This window comes from Dipteris shenzhenensis, chromosome 24 (assembly GCF_047967505.1).
Source record: "Dipteris shenzhenensis isolate YYH24624 ecotype China chromosome 24, Dip_SZ_1.0, whole genome shotgun sequence".
NCBI classification, from domain to species: domain Eukaryota; kingdom Viridiplantae; phylum Streptophyta; class Polypodiopsida; order Gleicheniales; family Dipteridaceae; genus Dipteris; species Dipteris shenzhenensis.
In genome coordinates this window covers 8,052,446-8,071,173 of record NC_141619.1, presented here as the reverse complement: position 1 = coordinate 8,071,173, position 18,728 = coordinate 8,052,446, and the positions used below count along the sequence as shown (strand labels likewise).

Genomic DNA, 18,728 nt, shown 5'->3' with positions numbered 1-18,728 from the left:
ACATCGCCATTTGTACGACTGTCAGTCTATACCAGCGCCGTACAATCGTACGACTGCTTCTGCCCAGTGCCATACACCGTACAATTCCGTACTGCCATGCATTCCATACAACCTGTTATTTCCGTACAGCCCCGCCGTACATCTCCGTCCATACATCCGTATAGGTGTACGTACGAATTGACTGTACAATGTCCGTACCATTGTACGAAATCCGTACTGTCAGTTTTGTACAAGGTGAAGGTGTCCGTCATTTTTTTGGCAGGGTTCATTTGCAGGTTCATTTGTGCATTGTGCCATTGTTTGGCATTTCGTTGTAGCAGGCAGATATTTGGGGCTTTTGCAATTACACTCAATTTGGCAGTGAAATTTGCGGCTTTTGCAAGCAGAGTGCAATTTGTGCAACATTTGGGGCTTTCAGATCATTTGCCCTCTTTTGTATGCAATTTCCCACAAGAAATTGGAGCTTTTGCATTTGGGTTGCAATTTTGCAGGTAAAAGAGCATTTTGGAAGTTTGCAAGCATTTCTAGACTCAGTACAAGTCAATTTACAGACTTTTGCCACTTTTTGCAGATTTTTGGGCATTCAGCAAAGCATTGTGGTGCATTTTGAGCCTTTGATAGGCTGTGACAGTATCTGGCACTATGGACAGATTTTCTTTGCAGATTTTACTTGTGCAATTTGCATCCCAGGAAGAAATTTTACTTGTTCAGTTTGCTGTATTTCTGAGTTTATTTGGTAAAAATGGCTCAGAACAACCCCAATGAGGTGTTCAAAGTTCTCACACAGGAGGATAAGTTGGATGGCACCAACTACTCCTTGAGGAGTTTCATGGTTCGTAATATCTTGGTTGGCAGACATCTTTGGGATTATGTCAATGGAGATGAAGCAAGACCAAATACAGTGGCCACACCTGTCACTCCTTCAGCTGGAGGCAGGGGTAGAGGTCAAAATGCAGCACAAGTAGTTGGAGTTGCCGCTCCAATAGCTCCCACAGCAAGCAGAAAAGATGGGATTCTAGAGATGCACAAGCTCTTTCAGTGATTTCTCTCTCTGTCAAGAGGTTCATTATACCTCACATTCGGTCATGCAAGACATCAAAGGCAACTTGGGAGATACTAGAGAGTATGTTTGCAGCAAGAAATGACGCCAGAGTTTCCTTTCTAAAGCAAGAGCTTTCTCATATGCATATGGATGAGGGAGATTCCATGAATTCTCACCTCACAAAGCTTCACGATTTGAGGGAGCAATTGCTGAATATTGATGAAGTCATTCCGGATTCAAAGATGATTACCACCACTCTGAATTCTCTTCCTCTATCTTGGTTTCCACACCTTGCTGAATTTGTCATTGAGGGAGGGCAGCAATTCTCTCTTTTCATGAGTTGGTAGACTTCTGTTACAGGAGAAGCAGACACGCAGAAATATGGCAACCCAGGCTAGCGAGCATGCCATGCTTTCCAAGTTCAAGCCCAAGGGAAAAGGGCAACAAAAGCAACATGCCAATCAGCCCGCACATCAGCATAAAGCTGATTCAGCACAGTCCTCTTATAAGGCTAAGGGTGATGCAGATAAGCAGAAAAAGAAGGGCATTTGTCACTACTGCAAGAAACCAGGTCATTATATTGGTGAATGCAAGAAGCGCATAGCTAAAGAGAAGAAAATGGATTCAAGTATGGCTGTGTCAGATGCATCACCTCCTCATGATGGGGGAGATGTTGCAGCCAACTTTGTACTATGCCTTTCTGTCTTGCACTTCAGATTTTTCAGTGGGTAGTTCAAATGCTACAGCCACTAATGATGATGATCCTTATGCTTTCTTGACTTGCAGTTATGATCCTTCAAACGATGCATGCTCTCTCAGTGCCAATGAGACACTGAATACGTTTAGATTCTATCTTCTTGTCCAAAGATCTTGTGAGAATAAAAAACCAATCTCCACATTAATGTAGCACGCTTTCCACCAATGCGCAGCCAAACTTGGGATTGCGGATTACTCCCCATCCAAACCTCCTTCAAAGTCTCAGAAGACAAATATAGCCACGCAGGCTCCTTCGAACAAGAGAGCTCTGTTTCGCTTAAGAGCCTGTTTGCATCTCTGTATCCTCCACCTACTAAAAAGAAGGTGACTTGTGCAAATAATTCTTCTTATTCAATGTGTGGAGTGAGGGACATTATTCTCACATCCACTCATGGCACAGATTTCAGAATTTCAGATGTTCTCTATGTTCCATGCATAAAGAAGAATTTGCTTTCAGTGTCCTCTCTTAATAGAGGAGGATTTCACGTTGTATTTGATGATGATAAGTGCGCAGTCAAAGACAAAGAGAATGACTATGCTTTGATGTTGTCTGGCACTTTGTATCGGGGTCTTTTTCAGCTTGATTTATATGAGAAAAGATCCAATCATGCATTTTCAGTAAGCACTCCCACTGCTGCAATGCAGAATGCGGAGTTATGGCATGCTAGGTATGGGCACATGAGCTATGGCCACTTAATGACACTACAGAAGCATGATATGCTTGATGCATTGCCTCCGTTAGAGTCACCTCCTCCTCATGCATGTGAGGGTTGCATCCTTGGCAAGATGCATAGATTTCCTTTCAAGAAGGATGGTGCAGTGAAAGCTACACGGAAATTACAGCTTATTCACAGTGATGTCTGCAATCCCATGAGGACACCTGCTTTTGGGGGTTATCTTTATTATGTTACATTCATAGATGACTTCACAAACTACACTTGGGTTTATGGTCTCAAGGCAAAATCAGAAGTGTTTATGCATTTCAAACACTTTGTGCTATGGTTGTGAATGAGACAAGACTCAAGGTGCAAACACTTCGCACAAATCGAGGGGGGGGGAGTATATGTCTCATGAGTTTGAGGCATTTTTGAAGGAGAAAGGCATCACGCATCAGCTTACAGTGAGGCTAACACCTCAATAGAATGGCAAAGCTGAGCGGAAGAATCGCACTCTTATGGAGATGGATAGATGCATGCTTACCAGTAAAAAGTTGCCTCACAGGTTTTGGCTTGAAGGCCTGATGTGTGCCAACTATGTTTTGAATCGGGCTCCCACAAAAGCTTTGAAGACAATCACTCCCTATGAGGCATGGCATGGGAGAAAGCCTTCAATGGATCACTTCAGAGTTTTTGGTTGTGTTGCATATGCTCACGTGCCTGTGGAGTTTCGACACAAGTTCTCAAATAAGGCACTTAAATGCATTTTTGTTGGGTATAGTGCACAAAGCAAAGGCTTTCGTCTCTACAATCCTGCTTCTCGCAAGATTTTTGTTAGTAGAGATGTTATATTTTCAGAGAATTCAGCACATACACATGCTGAATTTAATATTCCAACTTCTTCAAATGATGTTTTTGAGGGGATGCTTTCTATAGCATTTGGTTCCCCAGCTGAGGTTCATGCTAAAAAACAGAATTTACAGCAACCTCCTCCTGATCCACATGCCCCGATTCAGCCACCAGTTGATTTTGTACCTCCACAGGGAGTGAATGAAGTTGTTAGACAAGAGATTCAAGAGATACACGAAGCTAAAACAGTCCCGAATTGGTTGCTACAAACTCTCAGGGAGAGAAGGCTTGAGGCCCCATTGCCTGGCAGGACTCATAGTGCAGTAAAGCACGCAGGGGGGGGCTCTTTCAGTTGAGACAGCTTATGCAGGGACTCTTCTTGATGAGGAAGAACCTAACTCTTTTGAAGAAGCAAAGGATAATGTGCATTGGATGCATGCCATGCACAATGAATTGCAGTCCATTGAGAAAAATCAGACTTGGGATGTTGTGGATTTGCCACCAGGTAAGCATGCCATTGGTACCAAGTGGGTTTTCAAGGTGAAAAGGAAGCCAGATGGGTCCATTGACAAGTACAAGGCAAGGCTGGTTGCCATAGGCTATGCACAAAAGAAGGGCATAGATTATGAGGAGACTTTTGCTCCTACATCCCGGATGACCACCATACGGTCAATTATTGCCATGGCTGCAAATTTTGTTTGAAATGTCCATCAATTGGACATAAAAACAGCTTTCCTTAATGGGGACTTGCAAGAAGAGGTTTATGTCAAACAACCTCCTAGATTTGAACTTTCTGGCAATGCACTTCAGGTTTGCAAGCTTAACAAAGCTTTATATGGGCTGAAACAAGCCCCATGTGCATGGTATGCCAAGATGGATGCATTCCTGGCAAGTAAGGGGTTACATAATAGTCCCACAGAAAGAACCCTCTACATCAAGAAGGAGGGGGGGGATATTTTAGTCATCATTCTTTGTGTAGATGACATGCTGCTCACAGGGTCAAATGAGGATATAATTGCAGATTTTAAGGTTGAGTTGAAAGCTGAATTTGACATGACAGATTTAGGCATGTTAAATTTTTATTTGAGGATCCAGTTTATACAAGACAAGCGTGGCATCGTTATGTCTCAATCCAAGTATGTTCAAAAGCTCTTGGATACGTTCAACATGCATGATTGTAAGCCTATAGCCACTCCCATGGAGCCGGGGCTGAAGCTTACTATGTATGATGCAGGTGAATCAATGGATGTCACACTTTACAGCCAGGCTATTGGATGCCTCATCTACTTATGCAATACACGGCCCGATATTCAATATGCAGTATCTCAGGTGAGCAGATATATGCACAGCCCAAAGACAATACATTGGCAGGCTGTAAAACGCATCTTCCGTTATTTGCAAGGCACAAAGTCTTTTGGCTTGATGTTTCCCAGGGGGGGGTGACTTGCAGATGCATACTTACAATGATTCAGATTGGGCTAGAGACTATGATACCAGGCAGTCCACTAGTGGTAATTGTTTCTTTTTGGGCAAAGCTTGCATTTCTTGGCTGAGCAAGAAGCAATCTACAGTGGCTACTTCCTCATGTGAAGCTGAGTACAGGGCAGCTTTCACAGCGACAGTTGAGTGTGTTTGGTTGCAACGTTTGTTCGCTGATCTTCGTCTCATAGTGGAGGGTCCTTCTCCAATTCCCACTGATAGTCAAAGTGCTATAGCAGTGGCAAAGAATCCTGTGTTTCATGCTCCCAAGAAGCACATCGAGGTTCATTATCATTATGTCAAAGAGAAGTTGCATGCAGGGAAGAGCAGTATGATCTGTGTGTCAACACATGACAACTACTCATGAAGAATGCTTCTTTTTTTACTCATAAAAGGCTATGGATGAGCCTATTCAAGAACTTGCTCATAATGATGAGTTAACTAATGCTTTCAAATTTCGTTTGGAAATAGCCAAAAACACTTTTAATAATTTGTATTAATAACTCTTGCAGCTCATTGTGATGGAACACCCAAGGGCATGGATCAGAGGGGTGTCAGCTCTCTACAGATCAGCCCATAGCCAAATGTTTCAGATTACCAGATCGGTCCGTTAGGGATGCCCTTTAGCCCTCTTTCTCTTTTTATTTGTGGCTGAAGCTATGAGCTACTACCTTAGAGCTCAAGCTGATACTATAGGGCTGAGTCTTTCGTTAAGGCAGGAGGATGGGCTATTGGATAGTGAGTTGGCAGATGATACGGCTGTTTTTTTTGGATGCCACACCGCAGACATCTTCACCAAAGCACTTCCATGTGAGAAGTTTGAGGCATTTCGCAGTGCCCTAAACTTATCTCCTTTTGGTGATTGATCACTACCTTGTACACCACATTGGCACTACAGGGGGGTGTTAGAATCATTATTATATTCTAGGCAGTGGCAGTGGGTTAGGGGCACTTTTCCCTCTTAGAGATTTTTCCCCTTAACCATGGTCTAATCTCTAACTACGATTAGTGATTAGATAGGGTTTTGTCACTTAGACAAAACCCTCATCTCTTTCATTGTACTACACTTCAGTTCAGTACACTTTGGGGAGTGAACTACGTTCAGCTCACTCTCTCCATTTTGCTCACTCTTGCTCTTGCTTCCGTTTTCTCACACAGATTTGGGCTGCATAAGGCCTATTGACAAGGTCAGCAAGGAGGCAGATCTGGTCGGCCATTTTTGGCCGGCCAGAACGGACCCAACCAAACTCTGTCACAGACCATGGTCGGCCTGTTCAGGTCAGCCTGCAGTCTGAACTTTGTAAGCTTCCATGTTGACCATACTGCCAGCCATAGCTGCAGTACTTGCTGCGCACATGGCAGCCCTCTTTCTTCTCTCTATCCAGCCCCCCAAGCCTCAAGCCTCTTCATCCTCAGCCCACGCGGCCTTTCTCTGAGTCCTGACCCTGCTGCAGGTCATCCTCCCCCTGTCCTCCTCATTTGGGGGGCCTCACAGGTGGGGACGTGACCATTAGATCCCAACACCCACTCTCTGGGCCCACACCCACTCATTGATGCAGATGCTCCAGTGAGCTCTCTGTTACAGTTCAAAGGCGTCCTCAATGTGAACCCACTGCTCATGTTCCTCCCAAGGTAAGCCATCCTGGAATATAAGTACCATTGGTGTAGTACCGACCATCCATGGCACCACATTCCTCGATCACGAACATGCCAGCATTTCTCGTGTAATCCTGTACTCCATCAAGTTCACCTAGCCCTCGTAAACAGGGAAAGCCTGGATCTTGCAAAGCACCATGCCACCAGGGTCTGTTTCAACCGATCATCATTAGGGCGCCATCACCAACAATGAAGCACACTTGAGTAATGAGATCCATGTGCCTGCTCTCACATAAGCATCATTCTAGACCTCCTGGATGACTCTCCAGCAATCTCCAAAACCACACCAGAAATGAGCGTATACTTGACTAACCTACTGGTAACATTACACTCTCCTGATCTAATGATGTTTCAATCTCCACCATAAAGGCTTCAATGGGTTCACCTACTCTTGCCTCCAACATCTTGCAACTGAGCCATGCAGAAGCCTTTGAAACACCTTTCCATGTCAACAACTCAAGCTCCCGCCAGTCTTGCAGAGGCACTGATGGCCTCCACAATAAGACTCTCTAGCAATCTCCAAAACCATGCCATAAATGACCTTCTATCTGATTATGTTCCAATCTCCACCATAAAGCTTCAACAGGACCACAGGTTCACCTACTCTTGCTTCCAACATCCTGCAATTCGGCCATCAAGAAGCCTTTGGAATACCTGTCCATGTCAACAACTCAAGCTCCTTGTAGCCGTCATTAACAATCCTGACAGAAGTCTTGCAGCAACAAGTATTCATGGCCTTCAGAATAAGACTTCCCCTTTGTCTACTTTCACCCTCCATTCTCTTGCTACCCAAGAAAAACATAGCAACAAAGTGCCCCAAACCAACTATTGAAGTCTACATTAATGCACACAAAGGATACATAACATTGAGTTCCCTCATCACGTTGCTTGCCTTGAAAGCCAGCCAAGTACCTCCCGAAGACATCTCAGCATTCATTTGTAATTCTATACTCCATTCCTCAGTGTCCCTGCACTCTTCTAATTCTGATCCTCGAAGCCTCTACTTATGTCGCTCTCTCTCTCAACTGCTCTCTCAAGTTTATGCTTCCCCAATGTGTGCAACGTTGACAAAACCCTCCCTCCTATTCAGTTCTGCATAGCAGTTCCCTCTCACAGCCTCTCCTGCGAATTTATTCTTACCTATTCCTGCCTACCTAAGCCTCTCCTTCTCACATGTGGAGCACTGTTCGGGTGCAGCTTAAGTTCCTTCAGTTTGTTGGAACCCTACAGTGGATCTATGTTACAGGTTTACCATTTTTTGGTTGTTGCAGTACAAAAACAGTTCTGTACATTGTATTTTCTCTTTGTAGATGTTGGAATTGAATCTGTGTTAAGTGCTAAGTAGTGTGAACTGTTTTTTTGGGCAAGTCTCTATTTTTCTACATGGTATTGAAGCCCAACTTATTCACGTAGCACTTAGATCAGCCAGCCACCAGAGAGACCCTACTTAGACAGATCAAACAGCAGGACTTGACAATGCGAGTTCAACCACAGCGACATGTCACAAACTTCTACGCATTTGAGTCATCCCCAAGACATGGTGGAGTCGAGGAGGAGGAGTTAGCAGAGATGAAGGCAGAGTGGATCATTGGGAAGAGACAACGCGGAGCTGTGGAGTCAAAAACACAGAGACCTTGCATGATACAGAGATAGACCAGAGCACACATGATGGGGCTCCATCCCATCCCAACGCTACTCACAGGGGACCGCCAGAGTCGAGGTGTCACTCATGACATGGCTGACCGGTTACAAAGATCACAGAGACCACACCCCCCACTGCAGCAAAAGACGACCCCACAGAGGGAGATACGTGATATCTTCCCATCCCACCGGAGGACTACCATGGCACCAAGATCATAGATGACACTCAATCACGTCTCGCATCATTTCAGGATTGTCGAGTTCTTTGTGTTTGAGCACTAGTTTTGAGTTTTGAGTTTTGAGTTTCTTTAGTAGTACAACACTCAGCAAGGGCCCTAGTGAGCCCTTAGACGATGCTAGTGCCAACCAAGGTAGCATGCGTCGCCCTGTGGAACATAAGCCATAAGCACGCACGAGGTCGAGGTAAGTGATAGTCTGGAATGCCGCATCTAACTGCAGTGGGGATGCCTTGAACGCAGCCGTAATGATTTGATGACGGACAAATGGCTTGCTACGTATCATCCGTGATAGCAGAACCTGTAATCTCTCCACTCGAGTCCACTCTATGTTGGAGAGGTCAAGTCCCCAACAAGTGCTACCATACATGCCCACAAGTCGGACCGAGGAGTCGAAAAGGAGAACCTTGGTCCGCGGGTCATGAAAGGGTGAGTGGAAGCACTGTCTTATTAAAATGGCAGCGGAAGATGCAAACAAACTGAAATTATAGAGCCACACAGAGAACACTAGAGATAACAAAATGTACCACCACTGATCTGCTGTAAATCAGCCCTTAAACCAGGGCAGCAACTGAGATACAAGATATCTTGAATAAGATAGAAAACAGGAGCTGCAGGAGAGGCTGAACTGAAGCAGAGAAGCCTGAAACGAAGAGGCAGGGGCCTGGAGTGAAGAGGCTAGAGGAGCCTGAACTGAGGAGGCAAGAGCCTAGAGAAGAGGAGGCTGAAGGAGCCTGGGTGAAGAGGCAGGAACCTTGGAACAAGGGAACTGTAGAGGCCTGGAGCGGGGAGGCAAGAGCCCTGAAGAGGCAAGATCTGCTGCGGGAGTGTGGGCAGCCAACTGAGCAGCTGAGAGGGGGCTCTGAGGGAATGGTCAGGAGCAGGCTGTATGCTGGAGCCTTGAGGAGCTGCAAGAAGTGATGGAGGAAATGAAGGGAAGGAGGCCCTTTTATAGGGCAGGCCAAGGGGGGGAAGTCAGCCAGTTTGGCTGGACCGACCAGCCTGGTCGGTCAGGCCAACTGGGCCGACCAGCTGGTCGGCCAGCCTACCCCCTCTGGCCCCCCTTGCTGCATGGGGGCTGGTCGGCTGGCCACGCCTGGAGATGCTGAATCTCAACACCCCCTCTCAGCTCCAGGGTGTGGCACAAGACCCAGAGAGCTGGTATGACGTTGGAGAAGGGGAGGAGAAACAGATTTGGTAAATATGTCGGCGACGTTGTCGGAAGTGGTGCTGAAGAGTAGGGCGACCGTGGGTTGGCGTTTACTGGACCAGGAGATAGCCGCCGAGCCAAAGGAGAAAACATAGCCCGTGGTAGAGCGGCGAGAATCGGGGTCGCCAACCCAATCGGAGTCACTCCAACCTCGGAGAGTGAGCGGGGAAGGAGAGGAACCACCGGCAGCATAAAAGAGCCCGAAAGTAGAGGTCCCCTGAAGATAGCGGAGGAGACGTCGAGCAGCTTGCCAATGAGAAAGCGAAGGGGTTTGCATGAAAGTACTGAGGGTGCCGACAGAGAAGCCGAGATCCAGTCGAGTGTTAAGTAGCCAAAGAAGAGATCCAACAAGCTGGCGGTAGAGGGAGGCATCAGGATAAGCAGTGGACCCAGAAGCAGAGAGTTTAGCGTTGGGATCCATGGGAGAGGTGATGGGCCGACAGTCAGCCATGTGGAAAGTTTCGAGGAGCTCTTGAACATAGCGTTGCTGAGAGACAAAATACCCCCTCTTAGTCTGCCAAATCTCAAGACCCAAGAAAAAATGGAGAAGGCCCATATCCGTCATCTCAAATTCAGTTTGAAGAGCAACTTTAATGGCAAGGATATGATTGGTATGACTCCCGGTGAGGATTAAATCATCCACATAAAGAATGATGAAGGTATGAAGCTGTCCTTCATGAAAAAGATAAAGATTGGGATCAGCCAGAGAGCGAAGAAGTCCTTGGCGGCAGAAGAAGGTATCAATACGCTGATTCCAGGCCCGAGGAGCTTGCTTGAGACCGTAGAGAGCCTTGCGAAGGCGACAGACCATGAAAGGAGAACGAGAATTAATAAAGCCGGGCGGCTGATCCACATATACCTCTTCATGAAGATCACCATTCAAAAATGCAGATTTGACGTCCATTTGAAAGATGGGCCACTGATGGTGGGCGGCAAGAGCGAGGATCGTGCGGATGGTGCTCATCCGGGCGGTAGGTGCAAAGGTCTCTCCATAGTCGATGCCGGGTCGTTGGGCATAGCCTTTAGCCACCAGCCGAGCTTTATACTTGTCGACAGAACCATCAGAGGCGTATTTTGTTTTGAAAATCCACCGGACACCAATGACGGAACGATGTGAGGGACGAGGGACAAGGTCCCAGGTGTGGTTCCGAAGAAGAGCATGAATTTCCGCTTCCATAGCCTGTTTCCAATGAGGCTGGGCCAAAGCCTGAGGAACGGTAGTGGGCTCACGAGTGGCGAGGATGCGAGACATAAGGGCATAATTGACATGAAGGGGATCAGAAGAGGACGGTGGGAGAAGAGCGACGAGGTCCATCATCAGGGGGTGGTTCGGAGTAGGGATCCTCAAGACCGGAGGAGCGGAGAGTATCAATGAGCCATCGCGGAACACGTACCGAGCAGGGTTCCAAAGGAGGAGCAGACGAGGGTGGAGCCGGAGAAGGAGGCGGAGGAGAGAGAATAGGAGGTGATGTACCGGGGGACGAGGCAGGTGGAGGGAGAGAGGGCTCCGGGGCATCGGACGGATCTCCAAGAACAGGAGGAGAGTCGGAGGATGTCGAAAGGACCTGCTCGTCGAAAAGAACATCCCTGCTCACGGAGATAATGCGGCAGCGAGGATCATAGAGGCGATAGCCAGTGGAGACGGAGTTGTAGCCTACGAACAAGAGCTTGTGGGACTTAGGATCAAGCTTTCCACGATCAGATTTAGGAATATGAACATAAGCATCACAGCCAAATACCCGAAAATGGGAAACATCGGGCTTAGATCCATAGTAAGCCTGATAAGGGGTCATGCCTGGGACTGCTGATGTCGGAGAGCGGTTAAGAGTATGGATGGCGGTCATCATGGCCTCGGCCCAAAGAGACTGAGGGAGTTGACTGTGAGTGAGCATGGTCCGAGCCATTTCAACACCGGTACGATGTTTACGTTCAACCACACCATTATCAGAAGGGGTACCTGTGTTGGCAAATTCCCGTTTGACACCATGACTACTCAAGAACCGATCAAACTCGAGAGAGGTGAATTCACCACCTTTATCAGCACGAAGAATTTTGAGGGAGTGATTGGATTCTTTTTCCACCATGGCTAGCCAGGTCTGGAAACGACTGAAAGCCAGATCCTTGTGGGAAAGAAAATAGATCCAAGAGTAGCGACTGAAATCATCAACAAGGAGCATGTAGTACGAGGCTCCCCCAAGGGACATAATCTGCATAGGGCCACATAGGTCGAGGTGAACAAGACCAAGCGGAACAGTGGCACGGCGAGAGGCATGATGAGCGAACGGCTCGCGATGTTGTTTGCCCAATATGCAAGAGGGACAGAGACCTTGGCGAGTGCCGACGTTAGGGAGGCCGAGGACAAGCTGATCACGAAAAGCACGATGAAGAGCATCAATGTGTAAATGACCAAACCGATAATGCCAAAGGTCGCCAAGAGAGGTTCCTGTAAGGGAGGGAAGGGCAACAAGCTTGTAGATACCATTAGTAGAATGGCCGGTCCAAACCGGCTGTCCGGTGGCACGATCGCGGATGGTGACAGAGGCTGCTCAAACTCAACTTTCATATTGTTTTGACAAATCTGATGAACCGAAAGGAGATGAAAGCCAAGAGACGGAACATAAAGAACACGAGAAGAGTGTTTACCCCCTTTGCCATCAGGAATAATATCAAGAGAGCCCTCTGAATGAACAAGAATAGAGTGCTTATCGCCGATGCAGACACGACCAGAATGAGGAGTGAGATCCTGGAGCAGTGAGGAGGAGGGGGTCATATGCCGAGAGGCCCCACTATCAACAATCCATTCACGAGCATCGGAGCTATGGAGAGCCAATGACTCTGCTGCAGGAAGGGGGACCGAATTCAAGAGCTCAAGGTGAACAAATGCAGGAGTAGGGGTAAGGGAAGCATCAGCCGCAGCGGCCAGAGGTGCGTCAGCTCGTTTGTGTTTGCGGTAGGGACAATTGCGCCAATAATGGCCAGGAGTGCCACAGTGATTGCAATTACCTTTGGGAGCCGGACGGTCACTGGAGGGATCTGAAGGAGATGAGTTATTGGCAGAGGACGGGGCAAGCCTGGAAGGCATAGCCCCAAGTATGTGTATGATGAAAGATCTCAATTGGTGCCCCGTCAAAAGTAAACTGCTCTCCGTATGCAGCAATGTTGAACATCATAACGTTGGTTTTACCGGACTTGCAACAAGCCAGTAGTGCATCTAGATGTCTCTGGAGTCCCTCAGCGGACGAGGATAAGAGCACCACGTCATCAGCGTACAAAAGAATCTGGAGCAAGTAATCGGCTAGAGAACAACCAGCTCCTCCTAGTATCCTCATAAAAGACTCAACCTCGTCTATGTAGAGGCCAAACAAGGTCGGTAAGAGTGGACAACCTTGTTGAACCCAATGGTGCTCACGATCTCATCTGTCCATCCGCCCCCCATCCAAACCTTGCCAGAAACCCTCTCATAAAGTGCCATAACAGCCCAAACTATCTCCAGCCCATATCCCAACTCCTGTAACCGCCTAATGAGACTTGCTCGAGGTACTATATCGAAGGCTTTGCGAAAATCCACAAAGCAGTAATATACCCACTGTGTCCATGTCTTGGCCTCCTCTATGACACTCCTAAGTGTCAGGATGTGATCCATGGTCCCCTGGTCACATCGAAAGCCTGCATGTCAATCTGCTCTGAGTCCTTGCATCTCTACATAGTGACTGACCTCCATATCCAGCACTGAAGCATATATCTCAAACATGACATGAAGCATATATCTCAGACATGACATGCCCAATCATAATGGTCTTGTAGTTACTTGGATCCCCTTCCTTGTGGATAGGTGTGATAGTGTTCAGGGTCCAAGTGCGTGGGAAACCCAGACAAACTGCTTCATTAAATAGCTTTGCAAGGATAGGGACTAGCATATCAATCTCGTATGCAACAAACTCTCCTCATGATCCTTCGCTCAATCATTATGAAGCTTCATGACCACGTCTTTGATACCGCCCTTAGTAAAAAGAGTGCAAGAGGTCGGTCATGGTATGTGCAAGAGATCAGGTGTGGGCTGGTTGGGGATGTCATAAAGGGTGCGGGTGTAGTTGTGCCAAACTTGAGTGTCTGTGAGTAGTGAGGGGAACCGCCGTTCAAGAAACCGTCGCAAAAAGTCTTTGAAATTATTACTGAAAAGAATGTTCAATAATTCATACTCGTTTTGGCGAACAAAGTTTCGTTTCTTTTGGCGTACCACCTATTACATGGCATGGACCCTAAAGGTTGTGGACGGTTAGAACGTGTGGTGTGCGGGAAGGCATGAAGAGCAACTTCGTGCGGTGATCGGCTAATCAACATTGCCCGGTCCTCTAGGAGGGTATGTGCTCAATATAGGTGTGTAGAGTGTAGAGCCGTGCAGAGTATATGGGTGAGGGGCTGTGGTCAAAGTGTATGTCGTGATAGGTAGTGTAGGTGGGTGTGTGGTAGAGCCTAGGCGGGGAATGGTGATATTGAAGAAGAGATATGTGTGATCAGCCCCAGGTGGTGGTGGTGGTGAAATGGAGACAAGAAGAGTCCTAATCCAATCGAAGGATATGGAAAAAGTTGTGGTGGCAGTGGAGCAGTAGGAGTTAAGGACTGGAGGCAGCAAAAGGCTGAAACAGGTCAGCAATCTACAGGTGGGTCAGTTTGCAGACTGGCTCAGCTGATTTTGTAGGGGCTCTATGCCCCCCCCCACCCCGCTTTCTCACTTTCTTTTCCTATATGAAGGCACCTATTGTGTACACTCCTCCCAGCCACTGAAGCCCTCAAGGCCTCACAGACTGAAGGCATGATAGGACAGAATCCTTTTTGTAGTTCTCAGCAGTGTCTATCTTCCTTGATTACTGTTTTACCCAGCACCCTTTTACTGGATGCGTTCAGCTATATTCTGAGCAGGTTTTCCACACTTGTGGTTGAATACTCTCTTCTCTGCCGTTATTTCTGAGTGAGATTTCTGGGCGTGTGTGCGTGCGTGTGTGCACACCTGTCTACGAGCTGAGAGCATACATTGGTCAAGGGTTTTCATCCCTCCGCTGGCTTTGCAGGAACCTAGACATTCATACTTCCTTAGTTTGAAAGGGATCCACTCAGTTGCAGATGTTATTGATGATGATGGAATCCTTCTTTCTTTTCCTTTGGTTGCTGCAAAGTAAGTTCTTTCATTCGGGTTCGCTACTGGGCACTCTGGACTCTAAGGAATCATAGAGTCTTTGGTGATCCTACTTTTTCTATTTTCTCTTTTTTCAGGTACTCCTTGCAGCAATCTTTCTATGATTGTCTGCAAACTCAGTACATAGACTTTGATGTATACTTGTCATATACTGAGATCTTTTCTTGATGTATTTTGGCACATCCCATTTCAGGATAGTGACTCTATAATATAAAGCAACACCCACCTAGACAGGAGTATGATTTATTCTTCATTTGGGTTCGCGATTGGGCACTCTGGACTCTATGGAAGGACAATAATCATAGAGTCTTTGGTGATCCTACTTTTTCTTTTTTCTCTTTTTTTAGGCACTCCTTGCAGCAATCTTTCTATGATTGTCTGTAAACTCAATACATAGACTCTGATGTATACTTGTCATATACTGAGATCTTTTCTTGATGTATTTTGGCACATCCCAATTTGGGATAGTGACTCTGTAATATAAAGCAACAAAAAATTCCATTTAAAAAAAAGTGTGCGCACCTATCTTGTGTGAGAGGTCAATGAGGACATGAGATCGTTCGCTGCATAGGGTTACTGTTCAGCAGTCCCTTCAATTCTAACATAGAAGGTCTTTCATAGGCCAGTGGGGGAACAGCCAGGTCAGCCAGTCCTGTCTGCCCGAGTTGGCCACCCAACCAGGCTGGTCGGCAGATTACCAACCCCACAGACCGGCAATCAGCCAGTCCAAGAGCTGGAATTGCCCCTCCATATTAACTCCTCCCTCCTATTCAATTTACCCAGCAGTTCCCTACCTTTCTTGTCACATATGTGGGCGGGGTTTCAGCTCCCTCTTATCGTCTATGCAACCAACACAACAGCCTGTAATCCCTACTTGACAAGGCACACTTATCTGAATCTAGGCCAACTTCCTTCTCGCAAACCTTCAAATGTCCAAGTCAATCTCGAATTTTGGAACTTGAGTTGACGTCACCTTCCTTTCAAGCAAAGGCTCTCACCTCCAGGCAGCACACACTTGTGCGTCTCCCTTGGGGCTCTGATACCATGTCTGAAAATAGAGAGGGACTTGCTGTAGCCAACTTCCCGTCGCGGAAGACTTGTCCCACAGTTCACACAAAGCAACTAGAATGCTTGGCCAGCTGCTAAGTATATTGTAATAGGCCAGTTGATCTAACAGCTTAGAATGTGCCACATGGCTTTGGAGGATTTTAGAGCTTCATAAAACACTCTAGTGCTGGCCAAGTAAACAAAACACTCCATCCTGACTAGTTCTCCATAGAATGAGGAGTTAAAACTTGTCAATCCTGCATAAGAGTGTTGAAAATGGTTACTTGGAAAAGCTCATTGAGAGCTTGTTGTCAATACAAAATGATTGGAATTGGGCTTGCAATCCCCCTATTAGGGATGCGTGCACGTGCACATTGCTCTCTTATAGAGTGAACTCTTCTAATTGTGCGCGCCGTGTATGGCATTTGGTGTGGTTCACGACCAATGGTTAACAAGCGCCTTTGTTTCTTGAGAGGCGGGATCAAACGCTCTTGTGTAGACTGAAACGCAGTTATTTCCTATTGTGAAACGCCTGGAGAATTGAGCTGAGCATCTCAAGCTTTGTATATCGTTCCTTTTATTAAAATAAATCTTGCATTTTATTCCTCGGGTGGCTCTATGTGTTGTGAAGGAAGGGCTAGTGGGAGGAGGAAGGGATCGGCAGTTGCGGGGACAATTCTAACTTCTCAGAACAACTCTCCCCCGTTGAAATGCCGCAAACTATTTGCTTCCAATTCTACACTATGTCCAAGTGCGGAGCGGCAGTGAACAGCATAAGCATCAGTATTCCTGCCTCGTCGAAAATCGGGGGCGCAAGTTCTGCAGACCAATGTCCTCAAACCGTCTGATCGAGGAAGGAGGAACTTACAAGGATAGCACGCAGCCGGTGACATCTCGACCGCGATGGAGGCACGTCTCAGGGTTAGGATCGGAACGCTTGCAATCGAGGAAGGCCTTTTGCTGAGCGCGACATTGGGAGGCAATGTGCTTGGAAGCTGTCATGAGAACGGCCGAAGTGGTAATGGGAGCCCCGGCTGCCATCGCCTCGCTCGCCATAGCTCTGCTCCTTTGCTTTCTTCTGCTTCGATGAGAAAAATGGAGACGAAATGAAGAACCATCAAACCATGGTAGCTCGACAAACCATGGTTGTCTAGGGTGCTACACCCGCCCAAGCCTAAATAATATGGGGCACGGGTGCTTACACACCGGGCATGTGGCAAAAAGTTGTGGGTTCAAGCCCCACCACCTCAAAGCTTTTGACGAAGAAACTCCCCACCTAAGCCCTTGGGAAGGGGGTCTTGGTTGCCCAAGTTGGGGCAGACTGCATGCCTTCCCATGTGGTGAAACGCCCCTGCATTTTTGCCTGGCAGGCAAGCAAAGCTAGTAGTGTGAATAAGAGCCTTAAACTCGAGTTTTTTTGGCATGCCAAATATGGGAATTGTGCAAGGGCTTTAAATGAATGCTGTGATAGAAGGATAACCTAAGAGGGGATCCAAGGGTTGTCATAATCTAAGGGTGAGGTTGTCACATCTCCTTTAGCACACCTAGTGAAATTTTCACCTTGTTTCCCCAGCTCATACTAAACATTTTCCTCTAATACCCTATAGGCTAGAGCAATGACCCACTATAATGTCCTAAGACATCAAGTACGAACTTCTTAGACTCCCACTGAAAGTCAAGCAAAAGAGGGATCTTGTGAAAAGCAGCCATGTTTTGTTTTTTCCATGCCATGATGCCACCACACATGAAGTTACCATTCATTCATGTTTCCTCTATCCCCGAGTAAACCTTGTTTCCATTTGAAGGACATCATCAAATTGGCTTGTAGACACCACTGCCGAATGACTCGCAAAAGCGGATGAATGACTACGCAACCCCAGAGCAAATGGAAATGAGTCTCCATGTGTATCTTGCAAACAAATATATATGAAGAATGTGCTTCTATTTGGAGAAGTGATCCTTAGTGGACAGCTTGCAAACGAGGATCCACCACAGTAGGAAATTGAAGGGTTGAGAAGGCCAAACATTGCCAAGTCGAAACACCCAATTAGCTACACTATCAAATGGAGCCCACTTTTTCCAAGGGAAATTACTTCCCATGCAAGGGCAAGAATTTCTCCTCTGCTTCCCTCATTGCCAAATGGTGCCCAAACCCACCCCCTAGAATGACGAAAAATCTCTATTTACAAAAATCATCGAGCCATGGGGACTTGCAACCTATAATTCTCTTGTGGATCATCGGTGCATTGCAGGGTTTTCCCACAAGATGCACCATAAGATATAGAATCACAAGGAGGAGGAAGATAGAGGATGCTAGTGAAGAATTCGGTGCTTCAAAAGTTTCCCATTGTTGTCATTCACCGAATGAGCTTTAGTAATCTTAAATTGACAATATTTTTAAAGAGTTGGTGTAAGGAATGTTTTCAAGGAAATATCTCTCCTAAATTTAGGCTACTCCCTCACTTGAATGACCTAACGTGTACTTGAAGAACCCAAGAATACACTCTTATAGCCGTTGCACATGGGTTGTTAAATCCCATTCAAAACTTTTTAGTTGAGAGATCTTTCCTCGGCTCAATGGCTAAGCATGCACTTATGCAACCTAGGTATATGCTCTTAGGGTTGTTGCACATGGGTTGCTAGACCACATTAATATTTTGACCTAAGGGAGCTTCTCGTCCAGGCACTTTAAAAACTCTCCTCCTACGCATTAAACTTTTGGAATCCTTCCAGCTACATTAAGGGTAGAGTGCCTCTAGAGGCATTTGACTTGTTATTAAGCTCCTTTCAAGCTAAGAGTTGTGCATTGCAACCTCTACCCAAGATCATGCAATGCCCACCCCACCTCTATTAATGGTGGATTTTTATAGAACTTACTACTTCAAATGTGAAACTATGAGTGAGCCAATTATCTTGACTTTGAAGCCACACAACTTGACATACAATTTATTGCATAAACACA

At 46.6% G+C, this 18,728-nt stretch overlaps 1 protein-coding gene across 1 annotated transcript in view; it reads right to left on the bottom strand.

The window, feature by feature from the left end:
• Positions 1–16,876, bottom strand: part of LOC147886159 (NADH dehydrogenase [ubiquinone] 1 alpha subcomplex subunit 8-A-like) — a 57,870-nt gene extending 40,994 nt beyond the window's left edge. The window contains exon 1 of the mRNA XM_087395596.1: positions 16,635–16,876. Coding sequence (XP_087251722.1) covers positions 16,635–16,822 — 188 coding nt within the window. The 5' untranslated portion in view covers positions 16,823–16,876. The remainder of the gene's footprint in view (positions 1–16,634) is intronic.
• Positions 16,877–18,728: the final 1,852 nt, after the last annotated feature.